Source organism: Grammomys surdaster, unplaced genomic scaffold (genome assembly GCF_004785775.1).
Source record: "Grammomys surdaster isolate TR1022 unplaced genomic scaffold, NIH_TR_1.0 167, whole genome shotgun sequence".
NCBI lineage: Eukaryota > Metazoa > Chordata > Mammalia > Rodentia > Muridae > Grammomys > Grammomys surdaster.
In genome coordinates, this window is record NW_021604615.1 from 8,454,979 (window position 1) to 8,474,474 (window position 19,496).

The window sequence follows — 19,496 nt, forward strand, 5'->3', positions numbered from 1 at the left end:
CAGGTCACATGTAGATATGTTACCATCATGTCCTCACAGTTCACATGAGGGACTCGCTTTAGTTTTCTACGGTAGATCTACTAGTGATGGAGTCTCTCTGTTACATGTCGCTCTCATAGCTACTTGTATGTGTTTGTTTGAAAGCCCTTTTATCATAGGTTTTTATTCTATTTATTCTGCTTGTCAATCCCCAATCACTATTTGGTTCTCTATTATAATTTCTGTTTTGCGGGCCTTGAATAGATGGCTCAGCAGTTAAGAGCACTTAATTTCTCTTGCAGAGAACTAGGTTCAGTTTCCAGTAGCAGCTCATAGCTGCCTGTAACTCCAGCTTGGGGAATCTGATGTCTGCTTTTGGCCTTCACGGACTCCTGCACATATAATGCACTAGTCACATACATGTATTTAATTTAATTTTCTTCTTCTTTTTTTTTAATTGCTGTCCTCTGATGGGGAATTATTCTTATACTTTTAACTAACTTTGTAAACTTAATTTTCTTTAGTTATTTGAATATTAACCTAGCTTATTTAAGGTATTGTCTTTTAAGTCCAGTGTCTCCTCGTCTGCTAGGACAGTTTCTATTGACTGCTTTTTTTCACCCTGTTTGGACTGTATTTAGAGTTAGAAAAAAGTAAACAATAGGATCTAAAGCTGACAAATTTCTGTTGCATTACAAAATTTCAAGCGTTGAATATGTGAAATTTTCCGATCTTTTCAGGTGTCACTTGCCAATGCTGTATATTGGATTGGAATATGGTTTGACCAATAACTCGAAACTGGCTGAGCGGTTCTTTGGCCAAGCTCTGAGCATCGCCCCAGAAGATCCTTTTGTTATTCATGAGGTTGGAGTGGTTGCCTTTCAGAACGGAGAGTAAGTACCAGAGGGCTCCCGCCTTCTGTGAGCTCTTTGAAGTGGAGCCTTGGCCCTTAAAACTCCACTGACCAGAGCTGCTCTTCATTGGATTTTTGTTTTATAAAAATTAGTTCATTCATTTTTATTTTTAGATGTATTATTTTATGAGGCAGGTATGAATTCAAAACTAGAAATTCTCATCTAAAAAACACTAAACCCTGTTGTACTCCTCCTTTAATGTGGGCTGCCCCAAACTCCAGTACCCACCGTATAGTCTGGACAATGTCTTCTTTATCAATTAGATGTTAGATTTACACAGTGTCACATTTTGAAATAAAAAAGGTCCTGTGATTAATTATTGTCAGAATAAAAAGTAAACTATTTAGCGTGATCATCTTCATAATAAGGCTTTCCTATAGCCTTGAGTGTCTAGGGGATAAGCAATTTGGAAGAGAAAACTGTACACTGCATTAGACTACCTAAATGTAAGCACAGCGTTGTTTGTTTTAAGACTTGGGTTATCAGGGCTGGAGAGACAGCTCACAGGGGAGAGCACTTGCTGCCTTTGCAGAGGATCAGGATCTCGTTCCTAGCATCCACATGGTGGCCACAGCAATTATAACTCAAGTTCAAGGGGAGCCATGCCCTCTTCTGACCTCTGTTGGCACACACATATATTTAGGCAAAACACTTAGACACATAAAATAAATCTTTAAAATATTTTCAGTTAGGTTATGTAGGTATTATAAGAAGGGTTTGTAACCTCAAAAAAATTAAGAATTACTATTTTATGTGTATGAGTATTTTGCCTGCATGTATGTATGGGCACAGAGGTCGGGATACAGGCTTGTTAAGCCACCTTGTGGGTCCCAGGAATCGCTGAGCCGATTCTCTAAACCCATAGAACTTTGGATGTAGACAATACCTTAATACAGTTCTCCTCAAAGTTTGCCGTCACTTTCTCTGTGAATAGACCTGCAAAAATCACTCGTTCCCTAAAACCAATACTCCAGCAATTTAAATCTTCATACATGTAGATGTGAAAAAAGCCTGATTCCACTGGAGTCAGCTGAACCATTCCTGGCTAATCTCGTACCAGACTGTGCCCCATCTTCTAATAGTCTTTTTAGTGCTGTTTTTTTCACAGTGTATGTATTCTTTGTTGGTAACTTTACTGTCTAAAATAATTTCCAAACTTACTGCTGCCTCTTGGTGTACCTAAGTAGCCATCATGTGCCTCAAGGGAATGTGCAGTAGCTGAACAATAGCTGAGGGAGTGGGCTACTGGCGGTAGGTTTGCTGTCAGTGAACTGACAGTATATGTTAAAGAGGGTTAGTCATTGTTTAGTTGATGAAATATTGTGGCCAGACATTTACAGGAGCCATTAGAATCAACTGTCTCTCCTAAATCCTGAACCCTGTACAATAGTCGTAAGAGTAGCTATTTGTCTAGCTCAAATTATTTTCTTTCTTTTTTAATCTTTTGTTTTTGTTTTTTGAGTTGTCATGCAAAGTGATGAGTTTCTATGGCATTTTCATGTATATGTGTCATTATACTTTGTTTTTATTCATTGTATAATCTGAATTATTTTTAGCAGTTTCCATGTTATTTTAGTACTAACAGAGATACTCAAATTTTTCTCAGAGTCTTATCTTTGCAATTGTGAATAACTGCTAACCTCTCCTCTATTTTAGATGGAAAACAGCAGAAAAATGGTTTCTCGATGCTTTGGAAAAAATTAAAGCAATTGGGAATGAGGTATTGTGTGTAATATCTGCACATACACACACAGACACCACTGAGCATATTTAATGTTGGATGTGGAAAATGCAGGCAGTCTTTCTCCTAGAGGAGAATCAGCTAATGTTTGACATCACAGATAACTAGACAGTGTTAGGATCATCTGTTGACTCATATACCACAGAGAACATGAGCTCAGTTCTGACTACAGAGCAGCTACTGGGTGTGACATGGGGCAGCAATCAAAGTACACAACAGTGGTTTTTTGATATGGTTTCTGATGACTAGTTAAAGTATTAGTCTCTTACTCAACATTGCTTCTCTAGGGCTTCAGAGAGCCTCGTCTTTGGCTCAGTTAAGAAAAAGCAGTTTGGCAGCAGACCAGCCTCTTTAGAACTAGGTGTCATTCTAACTCAGACATTTTGTTGTTTTCATTAGTTAGTGCTAATGAATGAACCCTAATGGCAAGGCTGTATATATGTACTGGCATTATTCATAGTCATTTTAACTATAAGCATGTATACTTAAGAGACTGCATGTGGCTGCTCTTTGGATTTCTGTTTCTGGAACTGGTACCTGTCTAGTCTTACTCTGTTTGCGTTTCACACCCTGCTTTTCCTTTGTACCCCATGCTCATGGTCTCCCTTCCTTTATGTTTGGTTCTGTCTCTCTGACAGACACAGTTTCAGAGTCTCCACCTGGGACAGTCTGCCTGTCCACAGAGATTGAGCTCTGCTTGCTTTGGTCTCTGATTATTATTCATTTGAACTTACAAACATGGCTGTGTGTCCCACGTGTATGTCTGCAAAGCATGGTTTATTGTCAGCTGAGTCTTGGGTAGTTCTGAATAATACTAGTGTTTTTATCAAAGTAGGATTGCCAGTCACCACATTCCATCATTGAAACAATTCAATTTTTTGCTGTTCACTGACCCAACAGCAGCAGCTGGAGCTGGTTAGAAACAGCCCTAAGGTCACTGAGTCAGAGCTGCAGTCTTAGCAGCATTCTGATGAGAGTTTCATGCATAGGAAAGGTTGAGAAACCTGAGCCATTCCTAAAAATACTTTTTCATTCATAGGCAGTTTGCAATCTTACAAAAACTTAAATATGAGAGCATACTACTATCGAAGGATCAGAATACCAAATAAAAGTTACAGGAAAGGAAAATTCTGTTTTATTTTAGTAAGAAACTACAGCAGAAATCAAGCTAGCTAACCAGAAGTACTCATGCCCAAGAATCTCTGAAGGAGTTTGTTTGCATGGGCTGGGCTCCTAAATCCAGTCCTCAGTGCCAGGGAAAAGATGACCCAAGTTTCTTTGTGTATTTGATTAACATGTTTACCAAGTGCCAGCCATGAGGACAGAGCTAGGCATTGGGAAGTACAAGTATGTACTTGGAGCAATGGTCCAGTCTGACCAAGGATATGAAAACACTCCATGCAAGGGTCGCTCACCCACATGTGACAGTGAGGAAGGGTTTGGGGCACACTACACACCCCATCCTTAGTATGCAGACATTAGCTAGACAGAAATAAGGGACAAGGTATTTCAGAGGCAGAAGTGGTGTGTGCAAAAGCGGGAGTGGATTCATTGTGTTTTGATTTGACATTTCAGAGAAATGGAGCAGGAACATTAAGTGGGTTATTAAAAATCTTGAAGTAGTGCTAGAAAGCTGGCAGCTTATCCAAGAAGAGAGAACATGACAAGTTTCAGAAAGAAGCTGTGCTCATAGGGTAGAGGCTCAGGCCAGACTCCTAATATTGGGAATCCAAGGTGTGTGGCATTGGAGGTGTGCCTGCCAGGTAAACTGAACAACTCTAGAGTCTTAGAAAGGCCAGGGCGTCCTGTTCCCATTGAGTTGCTGGCTTGGATATTTGGGATGAGGTTAGAGAGTCAGAATGACTAGAGTTTAGTATACTGAGTTGAAAGTGCTTATAACATTTCTAGATAGAAATATTTAAAAGGCAGATGGCCATCCAGATCCAGGCTTTCAATCAACTCTAGTTGACAAGTACACAACTTAAACCTCTTTGGCCTGGCTGGACTCTGGGATGAAACTGTTGTAACTACAGTCTAGTACTTAGGAAGGCTCATCTAGTAGAGGAGAAAACTGGATGAACCAATAAATCTTGTCTCTGTTGTGTGTGTGTGTTGGGGTGGGGGGATACCAGGAGACACCCAAGTTTGCAACTTGCAAGATGTGAAATGAGTTACTAGAAACAGCTCAGGCTGAACAGTAACGTGGACTTGATGTTGCTATGTTCTAGGTGACAGTTGACAAATGGGAGCCTCTGTTGAACAACCTGGGGCATGTCTGCAGAAAACTTAAGTAAGTCAAGTGAGCATTCTCAGTTGTATTCCATGTCACGGGAAGTGTGTTTATTTCATGTCATTCTCCAGTCCCCATACTTGGCTGCAACAAGCATCAACATCTCCTGTTTTCCTATTTCAGTTGGTATACTTTTATTTTAGAGACACTGAAGAGTATAACAGCTATGGCTTTTTTTCCCTCTCCTATATTAAAAAACTTTGATATTCAAAATTAATTTGGAAGCACTTAAACAATAAGGCCTAATTAAAACCATATCCATATTCTGGCTTTGTTTCCCCAGAAGTTTCATGATACTATAAGCAGGTGACAGTTACAAATGTGTTCTTTGCTGGAGATGTACTTCAGTGGTAAGAATGCTTCCTTAATGTTGAGGAAGCCCTGGGTTTACTCCCCAGCTCTGCGTAAAAGCAGGCATGGTGGCACATTGTGTCTGTGGCCCCAGCATTCAGTAGGTGGAGGCAAGCACTTCAGGTTCAGGGTCATGGCTACAGTGTGAATTGGGAGCCATGTGAGACTCTGTTTCAAAAATGTGTGTGTGGGGGGGTGCTGTTTTGTCAAAAGTAAGGCTTAGGAGCAAGATGACTCAGAAGTTCACAAGTGCTTTAGGTGTGGCAGCACACATTTAGATGGTAATCCCCAGGATTTGAGGTGCTGAGGCAGGATGATCGATGCAAGTTTAAGGTCAGCCTGCATATAGAGTAAAACTCAGTCTCAGTAAACAAACAAACAAAGAAAGTTTTTAGAGGTATTGCATAAATATCCTTATGTAATACAAGATAGTTTTACAGCTTAAAAATAACTGGGGGAGGATGGTAGGCAGGAGAGGGTTCTGCTGGAGAATTTCTTGAGTCTTGACTATCTGTTAAAGTTTTAACATTTCCCAGACTTAAATTGAGTATGAAACCTTTTCACAGATTTCTACAGAACAAATATTTCAGAAACTTTGGGAAATAATGTTCCAAGTAATTTATAGATAGATGTTAAGGCAAAACTCTTTGGTTGCTTTCAACTGCCTTTGGTATAGAAAGGTTATACATCACAGGAAAAAATGGTGTGCTATGAAGCTCAGTTTGGAAGCCCAGGACTTTCTGGCTGGTGTCGCAGCTTAATGCTAGAGTTCCTCATCCAGCTAAGGGACACACCAGGAAATAAATACTTTGACTTTTTGAGACAACCTCACTAAATAGCCCTGGCTGGCCTGTAACTTGCTATGTAGCCGAGGCTGATTTCAAACTCAAGGCTTCTTGATCTGCCGGCTTCTTGCATCTCAAGGCCTGGGATTAAAGGCCTGTAACATAACACCATACTCCACAGGAAAATATATTTTCAGATGGTGAAATCCATAAAAGTAAGTATGGGAAGTTAAGTCTTGACCACGTCTCTCAGGAAAGACTGTGGATTCAGAAAGACAAGTAGAATGTTTTTAGTCAGCACTTTTATTCCATCCAATAATTGTTGTTTTCCCCCCTTTCTCTTCTTCTCTGTCTTTTTCCAACAGGAAATATGCTGAGGCTTTGGATTACCACAGGCAGGCACTGGTGCTAATCCCACAGAACGCATCCACCTACTCTGCTATAGGGTACATCCATAGCCTGATGGGCAACTTTGAAAACGCTGTGGACTATTTCCACACAGTATGTCTTTTGCTTGTATTTTACTCAGTCTGGTTAATAATGTTCCTCCATTTGAAAAGCTCTTTTCTTAGGCCACATGTTACTGACGTGCACACTTAAACTTCTTTAGTAACCCTGTGTTTATTCTTTCCTCTGCAAAGAAACTATGCACATTGTGTAGTGTTCATCAAATTAGAAGTAAATGTGAGGCTGTCCTGCATGTGCATTGAAGGAGTTGTCCCTCGGTCCCATCTGGATTTATCCAGCCAAGAAGAGAGAGGGGATTCCCTGTCACCTGAGAACTGAGACTATTAACCCCGTTCCTCCTGTATGTGAACAAAAGCAGTCCATGTATTGATCACAACAAAGAGCCGTTTCTTAGTTCATGTGCCTTATTTCATGAAAGCTAAGAGAAAGCCTGAGGCAGGTCTTTGAAGGTCCATAAGAGAAAGACAGAGCGAAAGTGCTAAGCTGTGCTTTAACTTGTAAGTACAGTGAGCACTAAAGGGAGAACGGCAGCTGCTCTGTCACCATCATCGCCTATCGGGTTGTACTCGTCTATACCTAGATTTCAATTTTTATCACAAAAACTATTTTTTTTATTGGATAGTTTATTTATTTACATTTCAAATGTTATCCCCTTTCTCTGTTTCCCCTCCTGAAGCCCCTGCAACCTACCCCCTCCTCCCCGATTTCAAGTTTTTTTTTATTGGCACTCTAGTCTATGCATTAAAAAGTAAAATATAAACGAATAAACGGTTTCAGTTTCCAGCACAGGCAGGTGGTGTCACTTTCTTCCTTATCTTAGTGGCAGCACGCATGGCTGTCCCTGAGTCGGGGTTTTACAAGCTACAGATACCTGTTTTACACATCTTATAAAATCTTCAGATTGCTGATTCGTCAAAGGCTTAGACAACTGCCACAATTCATAGATTATCTTTCCATGGCCTTCATGTGGTCTCGTTCCCCTGCCCTGATCACTAGGTACACCTTCACAGGCAGGGCATTCAGATTTCAGCTGTGCCTGTCACAGCAGCATCAGGATAGGGCCAGCTCTAAGATACCAGAGACACCAGAAACATTAGCATTTGAGAACATCCTAGCCTTAGGGACACCTAACTAATGATATTTGGAGAGACAGGTAATATATGAGGCAGTGCTATACTTGAAAGATAAATTCATTGGTGTAATATGTTCATAACTGGTCTTTAAGGATCAATTAGCAATTTTCATGCTATGTGAAGTCATAAAGTTAGTTCTGTGGTCATAGGAACACTTAACCTTAGAATGTTTTCTGGTCTTAAAGTCTCTGAGATGTTTAAATGTGAATATTAATGTAAGAAATTGATCTTTAATCATGTTAATGCACAATGGTCACAGAACTCTAAAGACAGTTGTCTGATGTGCTGGGGACAGCCTTTAGGACAGAGTGGAATAGTGTGATAACCACCCTTGACCCTCACCTGCTGTGAGCAGGCATCCACTCATGCCCAAACTTGGAGCTAGCTACTCACTGCTATCTTGGCTAACCTATCCAGGACTCCATAGGATGCTTGTGAAAATATTTCTAACAAAGGGGAAGAAATTGCATTTTAATAACCATGCTTGATCTCTTTTGGCAGGCTCTTGGTCTTAGGCGAGATGACACATTTTCTGTTACGATGCTTGGTCACTGCATTGAAATGTACATTGGTGATTCTGAAGCCTATATAGGTAAGATTAAACTGTTCTCCTGACAGCATGTTATACTCTGTTCTGGGCTCTTGAAATCTCATCCAGCGTTTGGAATTCAAGAAATGCACTTAACTTGTTGGAATAGTGCAGTGTGAGTTAGTAGCTCGTGTCAGGTTTAATGCTGGCTATACACAGAGCATTTGTGCTGTATGGTAGTACAGAAGTATCATGGTAGAAGAGGAAATCATGGAGATGTTTCTCTAAAGAGAATGAATGACTTTGTCCCCTTTATTTTGAGCACAACATAACAATCTATATTTTAATGTATTAAAATACCTTTCATTTATTTAATAGTGATTTATAATACTTTGAAGAACTTTTATAATGGTAGAATCATTTTAAATACAAATGCTATACTTGAGAACAAGTATTGTAAGATCAGGAGAGTACATTGAGGTTAAATGGTAAGACCTGTACTTAGGGGTAGGTAAAAAAAAATAAAGAGGCTTCAAAGACTTGAACATAAACAAACACGGGGGGCTGATAAATTGAGCTTTAATAAAATGAAGAACTTGGGCTGGAGAGAGGGGTCAGTGGTTAAGAGCACTGACTTCTAGAGGCAGCTCACAGCCGTCTGGAATGGGATCAGTGCCCTCTTCTGCTGTGTCTGAAGACAGCCACAGTGTGCTCACAGACATAAAAGACAAATAAATCTTTAAAAAAAAAAAAAAAGTAAAAAACCAAAGAACTAAAAATAACACTGTAAGAAGAAAGGCCTGCCACTGAATGGAGGTGTGGATCACAGCCTAGACAGCCTATCAGGAACTTCTTGTCTAGAATGTAAGAAAAAGCCCTCTAAAAAAAGAATGCATTCAAATGTGCAAAGATGCTGGGTGGGGTGGTACATGCTATAATCTGTCTCTTGCATTGCTGAAGCAGGAGGATCATAAGATGCAGACCAGCTTGGGCTATATACACAATCTCATGGATGGTATGGGTTTATGTGTCCTATCCATGAAAAGAACAAACACTGCAAGAGTGGCATAAAGATAGGGAATGCATTGAAGGCATTCAGCAACATCTCACCTGGGAATGGAGCTGACGTTTGGCATAAGAAGCCACCGTGCTTCTTTCAAGCAGCTAGTGCTTCTAACCCCTGAGCCATCTCACCAGCCCCAACTAGTGATGATGTGGAACAACTGGTATTTCTGTGTTTTGATTATGTTAGAGTTAGAAATGAGTAAAACCTGGAAAACCATTAGTGTATTGTCAAAGTTACCAGTTAAATGTTGCTGAGTCATGGGCTTTCATCAACAGGAATAAAGGTTGAGTTCTGTGGGTCACTTGCATGCTCTTCCCCTGGGCTTTCTGGTTGGTTCACGTGGCTGTGGTCAGATGACTGACTGACTCTATGATGGGCTCACAGTGTGCAGAGGACCTCAGCTGGGATGGAGCCAGATTTCCATCCAGGCTGCTTTATAAGTGGGCTCAGAGATCTAAAGGACGAGGAAGAACTTCTTCTGCCAAAGTGCCTAGCCCTGAGAGCTATCAGTTTGAAATGTGTAATAGTTTCAGTTAGTTATGTCAGAAATTATTGACCCTAATCTATCTAATTAGATTGGCCCAAGTATAGAATGTTTTTATATGCTTTGATATACCTTGCAAATATGCTTCATTTCTATGGGCAGTCATTTAGGACTGTACCCAACATGGTTTAAGATGTACTCACACCCAGACTTTGGGAACAGTTAATTCTGGAGCCATGTTGGAACCATGACTGCATGCACTTTGAAAACTTTTCTGAGAGTCTCCTTTGGAAATGGTGAAAAAGAAAGAAAAAGGAAAGAAGAAAAATGGCTTCCCCTGTACCCGGAGTTTATGTTGTTTAAAGCACAGTTGGACTTAAGTGGCAGGGAAGAACAAGTAATGATGGAATTTCATGTTTTCTAATGATGGTGTTTCTTTATAGGAGCAGACATTAAAGACAAATTAAAGTGCTATGACTTCGATGTACATACAATGAAAACACTGAAAAACATCATTTCACCACCATGGGATTTCAGGGACTTTGAAGTAGAAAAGCAGAACACAGAGGAAGCGGGGCTTGCACCTCTGGAAAACGCCACTAAAACTCCAGAGTCCAGACCTTCCTTGGAAGAGACTTTTGAAATTGAAATGAACGAAAGTGACATGATGCTAGAGACGTCTATGTCAGACCACAGCACATAATCACAGCACTTAACTTCAGAGGTCCAGGGCCCACCCTCATGTGCCAGCGTAGGTCAGTGCTCCCTTGAAGCCTTGCTACGTCGTAAGGATTTCCCGGTTCCTGATGTGACTCCAAACTACATCTCTCCAGTTAGGACCAGCAGCCTGCATTAAGAGGTGGGACAGCAGACCTTGGCAACAGATGTTTTCTGATTTTCTGAACCTACAAAGTAATTAGTTACATGTAGCAGAATAAAGAAGGTCAACTGTTTGTTGTCTTTTTCATTGTCTTTTCCAATAAATTTATATTTGTGAATAACTTTAGAAGTTTCCAAGCTGGAAGAGTGTATCTGTTACCTTCTGTTGCTATGATAACATTCTGTGACCAAGGCAGCTACTGAAGGAAGAGTGGAACTGATTGTGCTGGAGAAGCAGTGCAGCAGGCAGGCAGAGCAGCTGCAAGGGGAACAAAGGCAGTTGCTCTCAAAGCCCGTCCAGTGACACACTCCTCCAACAATGACAGCATCTGGGGACTGAGTGTTCACATGCCCAAGTCTATGGGGAACACTCACTACCACACAGTTTCCGTCTGCTCCTTCCCTGGTGTGTCCCATTGTTAACATACTATTACCATGGGACATGTGTATTGGCTAAAACACTCTGATTGATATGTTGCTCATAGCTTCAGTTTCCCCCAAGGTTTGCTCCCTATTCCAGCACTCTAGAGGCAGAGGCAAGTGGATCTCTTGAGTTCAGGGCCAGCCTGGTCTGTGTAATGAGTTCCACGCTAGCCAAAATAATATAATGAGACTATCTTTAAAAATAAAGAGGACTGATGAAATGGCTTGAGTAGGTAAAGGCACTTGCTTCCAAGACTGACTGGGTAAGTTCAGTCCTGGCAATTCATGGTGACTCCACATGCTCACCAATGTGTGACACACAGATACAATATATAATGCCTCTAAGTTTGACTCTATTTCGTCTGATAGTGAGATTCAGCTCTCTTAGCTGTTTACAAGAACATTTTTTTTCTTACTGTTTTCCTTTCAACTTCTTTTAGCTGTATCTCTGCTAGACAATGATGTCCTCACCTACTGTGTCTGAAGCAAGATCTGTTTCACTACTGCTGCTACCCCAGGCTAGCTAGCCCATAAGCTTCTGGACCGCCTGTTTCTAGTTCCTGTCTTCCATACGAACACTGGAAGAGCAGATGGTTTGGTTCCAGAGTCCCTCCAAGTGAATTTTCACATTTGAGCTGTTCCATTTTTTTAGTTCCACAACTTCTGTTTCATTCCTTTTACAACAGTTAAATGAAAAACACCCATAGGCACTCAAAAGCAATTACTTCCTGTTGATTCCTGTTGATCATTCCTAGTGACTCCATTAGGAGTTCTGTGTGATTTCCATTAGCCCTTTGATCATACTTGTGTGTCTTTCATTCATGAATCCGGAGAGCTCTTGGGTGGGTGCAGCGCTCGTGACCTGCCGGGAGCTCAGAGCAGGTTAACTAGTTACCACCACTACATACTTGATATGGCTGACTGGCATCATTGACTAGTAATTTTATGTCTGGCCTTCCTCAGTTTTGTCCAGTCTTTTTTCCTTGCTATGTTAGCCATATTTTCCAGCTTTTTTTCTATGCTTTGTAATACTGTGTTGAGAAAAGCATACATTGACTACCTATTTACTTTAATAAATTTAATTTTACTGAAAATATTTTTTCATGTATTTTCATGTATTTTGAGCATGGTTTCCCTAAAGCATTCTTAGCTTGCTTGTTTATACAACCCAGGACCACCTGTGCAGGGATGGCACTGCCCACAGATGGCTGAACTCTTCCACTAAAATCATTAATCAAAAACCTGCCCTGTGTCAATCTGATGGAAACTATTCTAGGTGACTAGTTTGTTTCAAGTTCACAAAAACTAACCAACTCGGATGACCTCTTAACTTGACACATAAATCACCATTAAACGGTAACCTTTCCTTATTTACCATCAAGATGTAATACTACAATGTAAAGTATAACCTTCAAGGTCTCTGGTCTTTAAAAACTTGTTGAAGTTCAGTGACACTAAAAATATCTGCTCTCATAACTATAGGCTCAGAAACAAGTAGTTATTCCAAGAGAGAAGAAAGAACCAAAGCACAGTTACAATTGGATCAAAACAAGCAAAATCCAGCAATGTAAATAGTTTGTAATCTAACGTCTAGAACTTACTTGTGATCTCCTGGGCTCCAGGGGACTTGGGTAGCTCCATGTCTCAGGCTGGCTCTGCCATCCACAGCACACAGCGTCTCTGGTAGGCTTAGTTGGCTCTGCTCCTCACCTGACACTGTCCTACAGTCCTAGCATCTCCAGTATGCTGGAGTCTCCACTGCACCTTCACCAGTGGCCGCTCCTGGCGCCTTACAGTTTCAGTCTCAGATAATTTCTGTGACCTCCAAAATCTTGCAGCTTTTGTGCCTGCACCACCAGTACCACTCTGTGGGGTACACATTACCAAGTCGGCTTTCCTGCTTGAGATGCAGCATGACTGCATCTGGACCACAGTTTCTGTGTGCTGACCCTTAGGAAGTGTATCTAGAGAATTGCACCTTGATGATGCTGGTCAATCAAACTGATTCTTCATCCCCAGTTAGCCATCATTATTTGTCCCAGTAAAGACAGATTCTTAATCTAAATATCACAAGAACATGCCTGATAGTCTTGGTATCCCTATACTTCAGAAGGCCTCTCTATTCTTTCAATGGTGTCTTTCATTTTTCCACAACGCATTATACTCTGAGCACTTGATGGCTTTTCCAGTCCAGCCCCAAAGTTCCAAAGACTTCCACAGTCCTCAAAGACACACGCAAGAAAACATGGTCAGACTATTGGCAATAGCCCACTACCTACCATCTGTTTCTATCCTAGTTTTCTGTTGCTGTGATAAAATACTGAACAAAAGCAACTTGTGGGAGGAAGAGATTTAGTTCCTCTTACAGCTCTCAGGTCATAGACCATCACTGAGGGACGTCAGGGCAGAAATTCAAGTAGGAGTCTGGAGGCCAGAACTAGCAGGGCCACCGGGCGGTGGTGGCGCACGCCTTTAATCCCAGCACTTGGGAGGCAGAGGCAGGTGGATCTCTGAGTTCGAGGCCAGCCTGGTCTACAGAGTGAGTTCCAGGACAGCCAGGGCTACACAGAGAAACCCTGTCTCAAAAAAACAAAAAAAAAAAAAAAAAAAAAAAGAAAGAACTAGCAGGGCCATAAAAAATGCTGCTTATTGGCTTATTATAACCATGACCCACCTGCTCTGGGAGCCTGTCATGTCCAATAGTAAAGAAACTGTCCCACAGGCCAATCTGATGAAAACAATGCCTCAACTGATCTGTCTTCTTCACAACTATTTTGTGGCAAGCTGAGGTAAACTAACCAGCACAGTTTACCTGACAGTTGAGAAGGTGTTAGGAGACTAAAGCCAGCCCAAGATAATTCTGGCTCTGAGCTTGTAATGTTCCAACTTTCTTCCATTGTGATGTTACTATCCATTGGCCTTGTACAATCTTAACAACTGGGTATGGGTTGTTTTTTCCTGACAACTCATTTTCCACATTTTATCAGCTTCTCAGACATTCGGTTTTTTCCTAATAAGGTTAACATGCCATCATAGCTTTTGGTCAGCATAACTGGTTATTGCAAACTGACCTGGTTCAAACGGTGGGCTCAGAAGCCTAGCTTTCCTTGCAACATGAAATACTGGCAACTGCTCCTGCCCAGGCTTTTATAGAACTTTGATGTTTGAGTCCTTGTAAACGGGTTTGAGTCTTTGGCCTATTAAAAATGTCACATTTCAGGAGTGCTGCAACCGATATGGGACGTCATCGTGAAGCCTGGATACACTTAATATAAATCTCAATTTCTGAAATTCTCTAATTTTCCTTTCCGCTTAACATAAGGAGAAAGGTACTATAAATGAAAACTACAGCCAAACGCGAATAAGAAAAACTCGAGCACATAGGAAAACTGTACTGGGAAGCTGGAGAGATGGCTCAGAGGTTAAGAGCACTGACTGCTCTTCCAGAGGTCCTGAGTTCAATTCCCAGCAACCACAGGGACGCTCACAACCATCTGTAATGGGATCTGATGCCCTCTTCTGGTGTGTCTGAAAACAGCTACAGTGTACTCATATACATAAAAATGAATTTTAAAAAAAAGGAAAACTGTACTGTTTGTACGTCTGCTAATTTTTTTTTTTTGGCAGACGGTGGTGGGGAACGCCTTGAATCCCAGCACTCGGGAGGCAGAGGATCTGGGTTCCATGAAGACCAGAGAAACACGTAGGAGGGAGAGGGGGAGAGGGGCCGCAGTGGGGGGAGGGAGTGGGGCGAAGAGAGAGGTGTGTTTACTTCCGGTGCTGTCCCGGTGACTCTGGCTGGACCCGACACTGCTCTCTGCTCCTGGCTGTCGTGGACGCCGTCCACGTCGCGGATCAGCAGCGCACGGGATGTCCCGGGCGTGCATGTCCTCTCCGTGTGACAGCACTCATCTCCTTCACTGTCGTCGCTGCCCTAGGCTGTTCGGGAACTTTTGAAACTGGCGGGCTGCGCCCCCACGGGCGCAGGGCAGCACTGGCACCGCCCCTTCCCCCGTCAGGGCCGGGGAGGGGACACTGGACACCGAGTGCCAAGGGAGGGGCTGTCTAGTCCTCGCGAGGCTTCGTTCTCGCGGAGGTGGCGGCGGGCGGCCGGTGGGGATGCGCTCGGAAGAAGGGACCGGAGGCCCGGGCGCAGCCCTTTCTGCGCGGGGCCCGAGCTGGAGGGAGAAAGTGTCGGGCACGGAGACTCACTTCCGCCGCGAGTCGCCGCGGAATGAATCGGCGGCGCCGCCGGCTCCGTCCTTAAGTGACAGCGGAGCCGGCAAGCCTCGCGAGGAGAAGAGGACGGCCCTGAGCAAGGTGGGGGCGGGGCCATCAAAATCTCGCGAGAGGACGGCTTAAGACCCCCGGGTGGGCGTGGCTTGAGGGGGCGGGGCGGATTGCTCGTCTCGGGGGCGGGTCCGCATCTCCGAAGTGATGCGAGGCGCTGCCTGTGGGATGGGTTAGGATTAGGGAGGTGCGGTCCACGGTGGTCTCCCGGGCTACGGAGCCGCGGCCCCCCGGGATCTGGGAAGCCCTGGGATGGGGAGCCGCGGTCCTCGGGATCCAGGTCCCGGAGCTAAGGAGCCGAGGTCCCCCGGGCTCTGGGGAGCCCCGGGCTCGGGGGCAGCACTGGAGTGACGAGCGCTGATGGTTACCGCAGGTGGTCCTCCGGCGTCTGCCCCCGGGCCTCACCAAAGAGCAGCTGGAAGAGCAACTGCGCCCCCTGCCCGCGCACGATTACTTCGAGGTGGTGGCTGCGGACCTCAGGTGAGGGCTGCGGCGGGACACCCAGCGGTGAAGGACCGAGGACCCCGGCGGCGCTCACCATTGCAGTCCCCTCCCTGCTGTCAGTGCACGCCCACGTGAGGATCGGGCAGATCACCGAGTCAGTCTACAGGGGCTCTGTCCTTTGCGTTGCCACGCCTTCCCCGTCCTAGCTTTTGATAAACTGAATGATGAGGAAAACCAGATTGCATCCCTTACACACGAAGAGTGGATTTCGTTAGTGAGGGACCGCTAACCGAGCCCTGAGAAATGGGATCTCATTGCATGCAGCCCGGCTCACGTCAGCACCACCACCCTAGTCAGACAGGGTTCACCCTGTGGTGATGGGAGCCACACAGGGCTGACCTAACTAACCAGCAGATGTCCGCGTCACACGAATTCGTCGTTTTTCACGATAATTATTTTTATATCTTTTTATGGTTTTCTTTTTCGTTTAGGTCATATAAATGCTTTCCTTTGGGATACCAGTTTTGTTTTTTAAGTTTTAGTTATGTTTTTATTCAAATAAAAATATAATCAAACGGGTATCCTTTGAAAACCCACAGGTAGTTTTCAGATGGCTGAAGTTTAGAAAAACAGTTTAAAAGAACAGGGAGAGCCGGGCAGTGGTGGCGCACGCCTTTAATCCCAGCACATGGGAGGCAGAGGCAGGTGGATTTCTGAGTTCGAGGCCAGCATGGTCCACAGAGTGAGTTCCAGGACAGCCAGGGCTATACAGAGAAACCCTGTCTCCAAAAACCAAAAACAAAAAAAAACAAAACAAAAAGAACAGGTAATTACTCAGTGTGCCGTTCCAGTTCGTAACTTGCATCCACCTTAAGAATTCTAAACTGAATTGTGGCTGAAACTGGGGGAATGGTTTCCTTGGTACCAAAGCACTGGTCTATTCATCCAAACAGAATTTATAGTACAACATACTTGTCCGTGAAGAAACAAGTCAAAATGCCCATGGTGTTTGGGTGACTTCTGGAGACTAGTATTTTAACCTTAGCTGTGTATGGTAGAGGTACTCCTGAATAGTTAAGGCTTCAGCTAATGGTTGGTTAATCTCTAGGGTTTGGTTTTTGGTTTTTGGTTTTGGTTTTTGGTTTTTCTGCTAAGGAATACCCAGATTGTTAAAATTAACTGAGAAGTGATTCCTTGGTATAAAAAAATATTTGCTTGTTCATAAAAAATAAGGCAAAGTTAAGGGTCGTACAGTTTTCCTAACTGTTGCTGCCTCGGTTTCAGCCTCTACCCTCACCTGTACTCCAGAGCGTACATTAATTTTAGGAACCCTGATGACATCCTGCTGTTCCGAGACCGTTTTGATGGATATATCTTCATTGGCAATAAAGGTTAGTGAGTTTCAGTTAACTTCTCAGATACAGCTAAAATAAGGTCATAAACTTTTACTGTGATTGTGTCATGTGCTGGTGAAGCTTACAATCCGAACCCCAGACGTTCTGTGTGGTAAGAACAGGAGCCCGCCATTGCTGGAGAGTGAGTGTTCACCCATTCCTTTTCCGAATAAATGAACTCAGCGTTCCAAAACTAAGTTACCTCGTGACATTTGATGAAAGTTTCCTGGGCTGTATCATATATTTATGATACACTTATATTTATGCCAGGAGTCCAGAGCACTGGCCATGATTGACATTTCTCGAAAGTGTGGTGGAGGGCGTATGGTCGTGAACGTCAGCCGTGGAGCAGGTGGCACAGGCTCCCTCCCCTTCAGGAACTCTGCTCCTGAACTTTCTGGATCTGTTTCTTATATTCCTCCTTCCCCTCTCCTGTCAGAGGGTCCTGTGTTGTATTTTCTGCCTTTAAAGTCTGTAAACACCTGTAGGAAGCTCTTCTCTGCCCTCCCCAGCCGTCCTGTTGCTATCTATCCCCCTCCCCCATACTGAACAGTGTTCCCTTCCCGTGGGGGCTGTTGGGGGGGGGGGTTGTAATATCTGTGAATGTCCTGCAAGTTTAGTGCTCAGGCCATTGGCTTTTTCGTTCATTACTGACTACTTCATTCAGCTGATCATTTTATTTTTTAATATTGGTAAAACATACATAACAGAAATCATCTTATCTCCCCCCCCTCTTTTTGAGATGAACTCTGTCTCTTAGCTCAGGCTGGCCGTAAAGCCTCAGTGATTAATTCCCCTGCCTCCTGAGTGACTTGTGGGTTCTTCCTTCTTTCTTTCGTGTGTGTGTGTGTGTGTGTGTGTGTGTGTAGTTCAATAGTGTTAAAATTATCCCCTTTATACAACCAGTTGCCCAGAGTCCCTGATTGTTACATAACTGAAACTCTATTAGACACTAGTGCCCACCTTCTCCACCCCATCTTTGAACTCATTCTATTTTCTATCTTTATAATATGAATTTTATTACTCTATGCATACCCTGTATTAGTAGAATCACACTGTTTGTCTTCTCGGCTAGCTTCTTTCACTTAGCATAATGTCCTCCAGATTCAAAAGTGTTGTAACATACTGCAGAATTTCTCTCCTTTTGAAGCTGGAGAACATTCCCATATGGATGTTTGTACATTTTACCTATCCATTCGTATGTCAGTTGATACCTGGCTTGTTAGCTTTAGCTGAGGTAAACTCCCTGGATATGCAGATGTGTCTCAGAGACCCCGTTTTCAGTTTGGATGTCTACCCAGAAGTAGATTTATGGAGTCAGGTGGTAATGCACCCTGGCAGCACCTGTGGGGGTCAGATGGTTGTTTTGTGTTACATTATAGTTGCTGGCCTTGTGGGCTCAAGAGTAATAGCTCTCCTGGGATTCTTTTCTCTTGGGGATGGGGTTGTTCTTTGTTTTATTTTTGTTGTTGCTTTGATTTTAGTTAGATTGAGTTAACTTGATTTTTGAGATCAAGTGTTAGTGATGTATCCCAGGCTTACCTTGAGTTTTTCCTGCCTCAGCCCCTCAAGTATGGGGATTATAGGTTATGTACTAACTAAAATACCCAAACTTTTATGATTTAAATCTGTATTATCCAATAAATTTACAACTGAACACCTTTTAAATTACTGTTGGCCACATGTAAACCAGCTCTGAGGAAACATCACTGAAGTTCTTAGTCACTTTTTTTTCAATTAAAAAAAAAAAACTATTTTTTAGAAAAACTGGTGGCTGGAGACATGGCTCAGAGGTTAAGAGCATTAGCTGCTCTTCCAGAGGTCCTGAGTTCAATTCCCAGCACCCACATGGTGGCTCACAACCATCCATAATGGGACCTGATGCCCTCTTCTGGCACATAGGTATACATGCAATAGGATACTCATATACACAAAATAAATAAGTAAATCTTTTAAAAGTTTTAAAAGAAAGTTATTTCTGCTGGGCAGTGGTGGCGCACGCCTTTAATCCCAGCACTTGGGAGGCAGAGGCAGGTGGGTTTCTGAGTTTGAGGCCAGCCTGGTCTACAGAGTGAGTTCCAGGACAGTCAGGGCTACACAGAGAAACCCTGTCAAGAAAGAAAGAGAGAGAGAGAGAGAGAGAGAGAGAGAGAGAGAGAGAGAGAGAGAGAGAGAGAGAAGGAAGGAGCCAGGCGGTGGTGGCGCACGCCTTTAATCCCAGCACTTGGGAGGCAGAGGCAGGTGGATCTCTGAGTTCGAGGCCAGCCTGGTCTACAGAGTGAGTTCCAGGACAGCCAGGGCTACACAGAGAAACCCTGTCTGTCTC

The 19,496-nt window shown here is 43.2% G+C and overlaps 2 protein-coding genes across 3 annotated transcripts in view; both read left to right on the top strand.

The window, feature by feature from the left end:
* The window catches only part of Cdc16 (cell division cycle 16), a 23,315-nt gene extending 12,569 nt beyond the window's left edge, over positions 1-10,746 (top strand). For both annotated transcript variants that reach the window (XM_028766323.1, XM_028766324.1), the window contains 6 exons: positions 720-872; positions 2,550-2,613; positions 4,863-4,924; positions 6,426-6,561; positions 8,163-8,253; positions 10,184-10,746. In XM_028766323.1, the coding sequence (XP_028622156.1) occupies positions 720-872; positions 2,550-2,613; positions 4,863-4,924; positions 6,426-6,561; positions 8,163-8,253; positions 10,184-10,443 (766 nt within the window). In that variant the 3' untranslated portion in view covers positions 10,444-10,746. The remainder of the gene's footprint in view (positions 1-719; positions 873-2,549; positions 2,614-4,862; positions 4,925-6,425; positions 6,562-8,162; positions 8,254-10,183) is intronic.
* A 4,356-nt stretch (positions 10,747-15,102) lies between these two features.
* Upf3a (UPF3A regulator of nonsense mediated mRNA decay) overlaps positions 15,103-19,496 on the top strand; it is a 13,489-nt gene continuing 9,095 nt past the window's right edge. Inside the window, exons 1-3 of the mRNA XM_028766389.1 lie at positions 15,103-15,362; positions 15,706-15,812; positions 17,061-17,167. Of these exons, the coding sequence (XP_028622222.1) occupies positions 15,162-15,362; positions 15,706-15,812; positions 17,061-17,167 (415 nt within the window). The 5' untranslated portion in view covers positions 15,103-15,161. The remainder of the gene's footprint in view (positions 15,363-15,705; positions 15,813-17,060; positions 17,168-19,496) is intronic.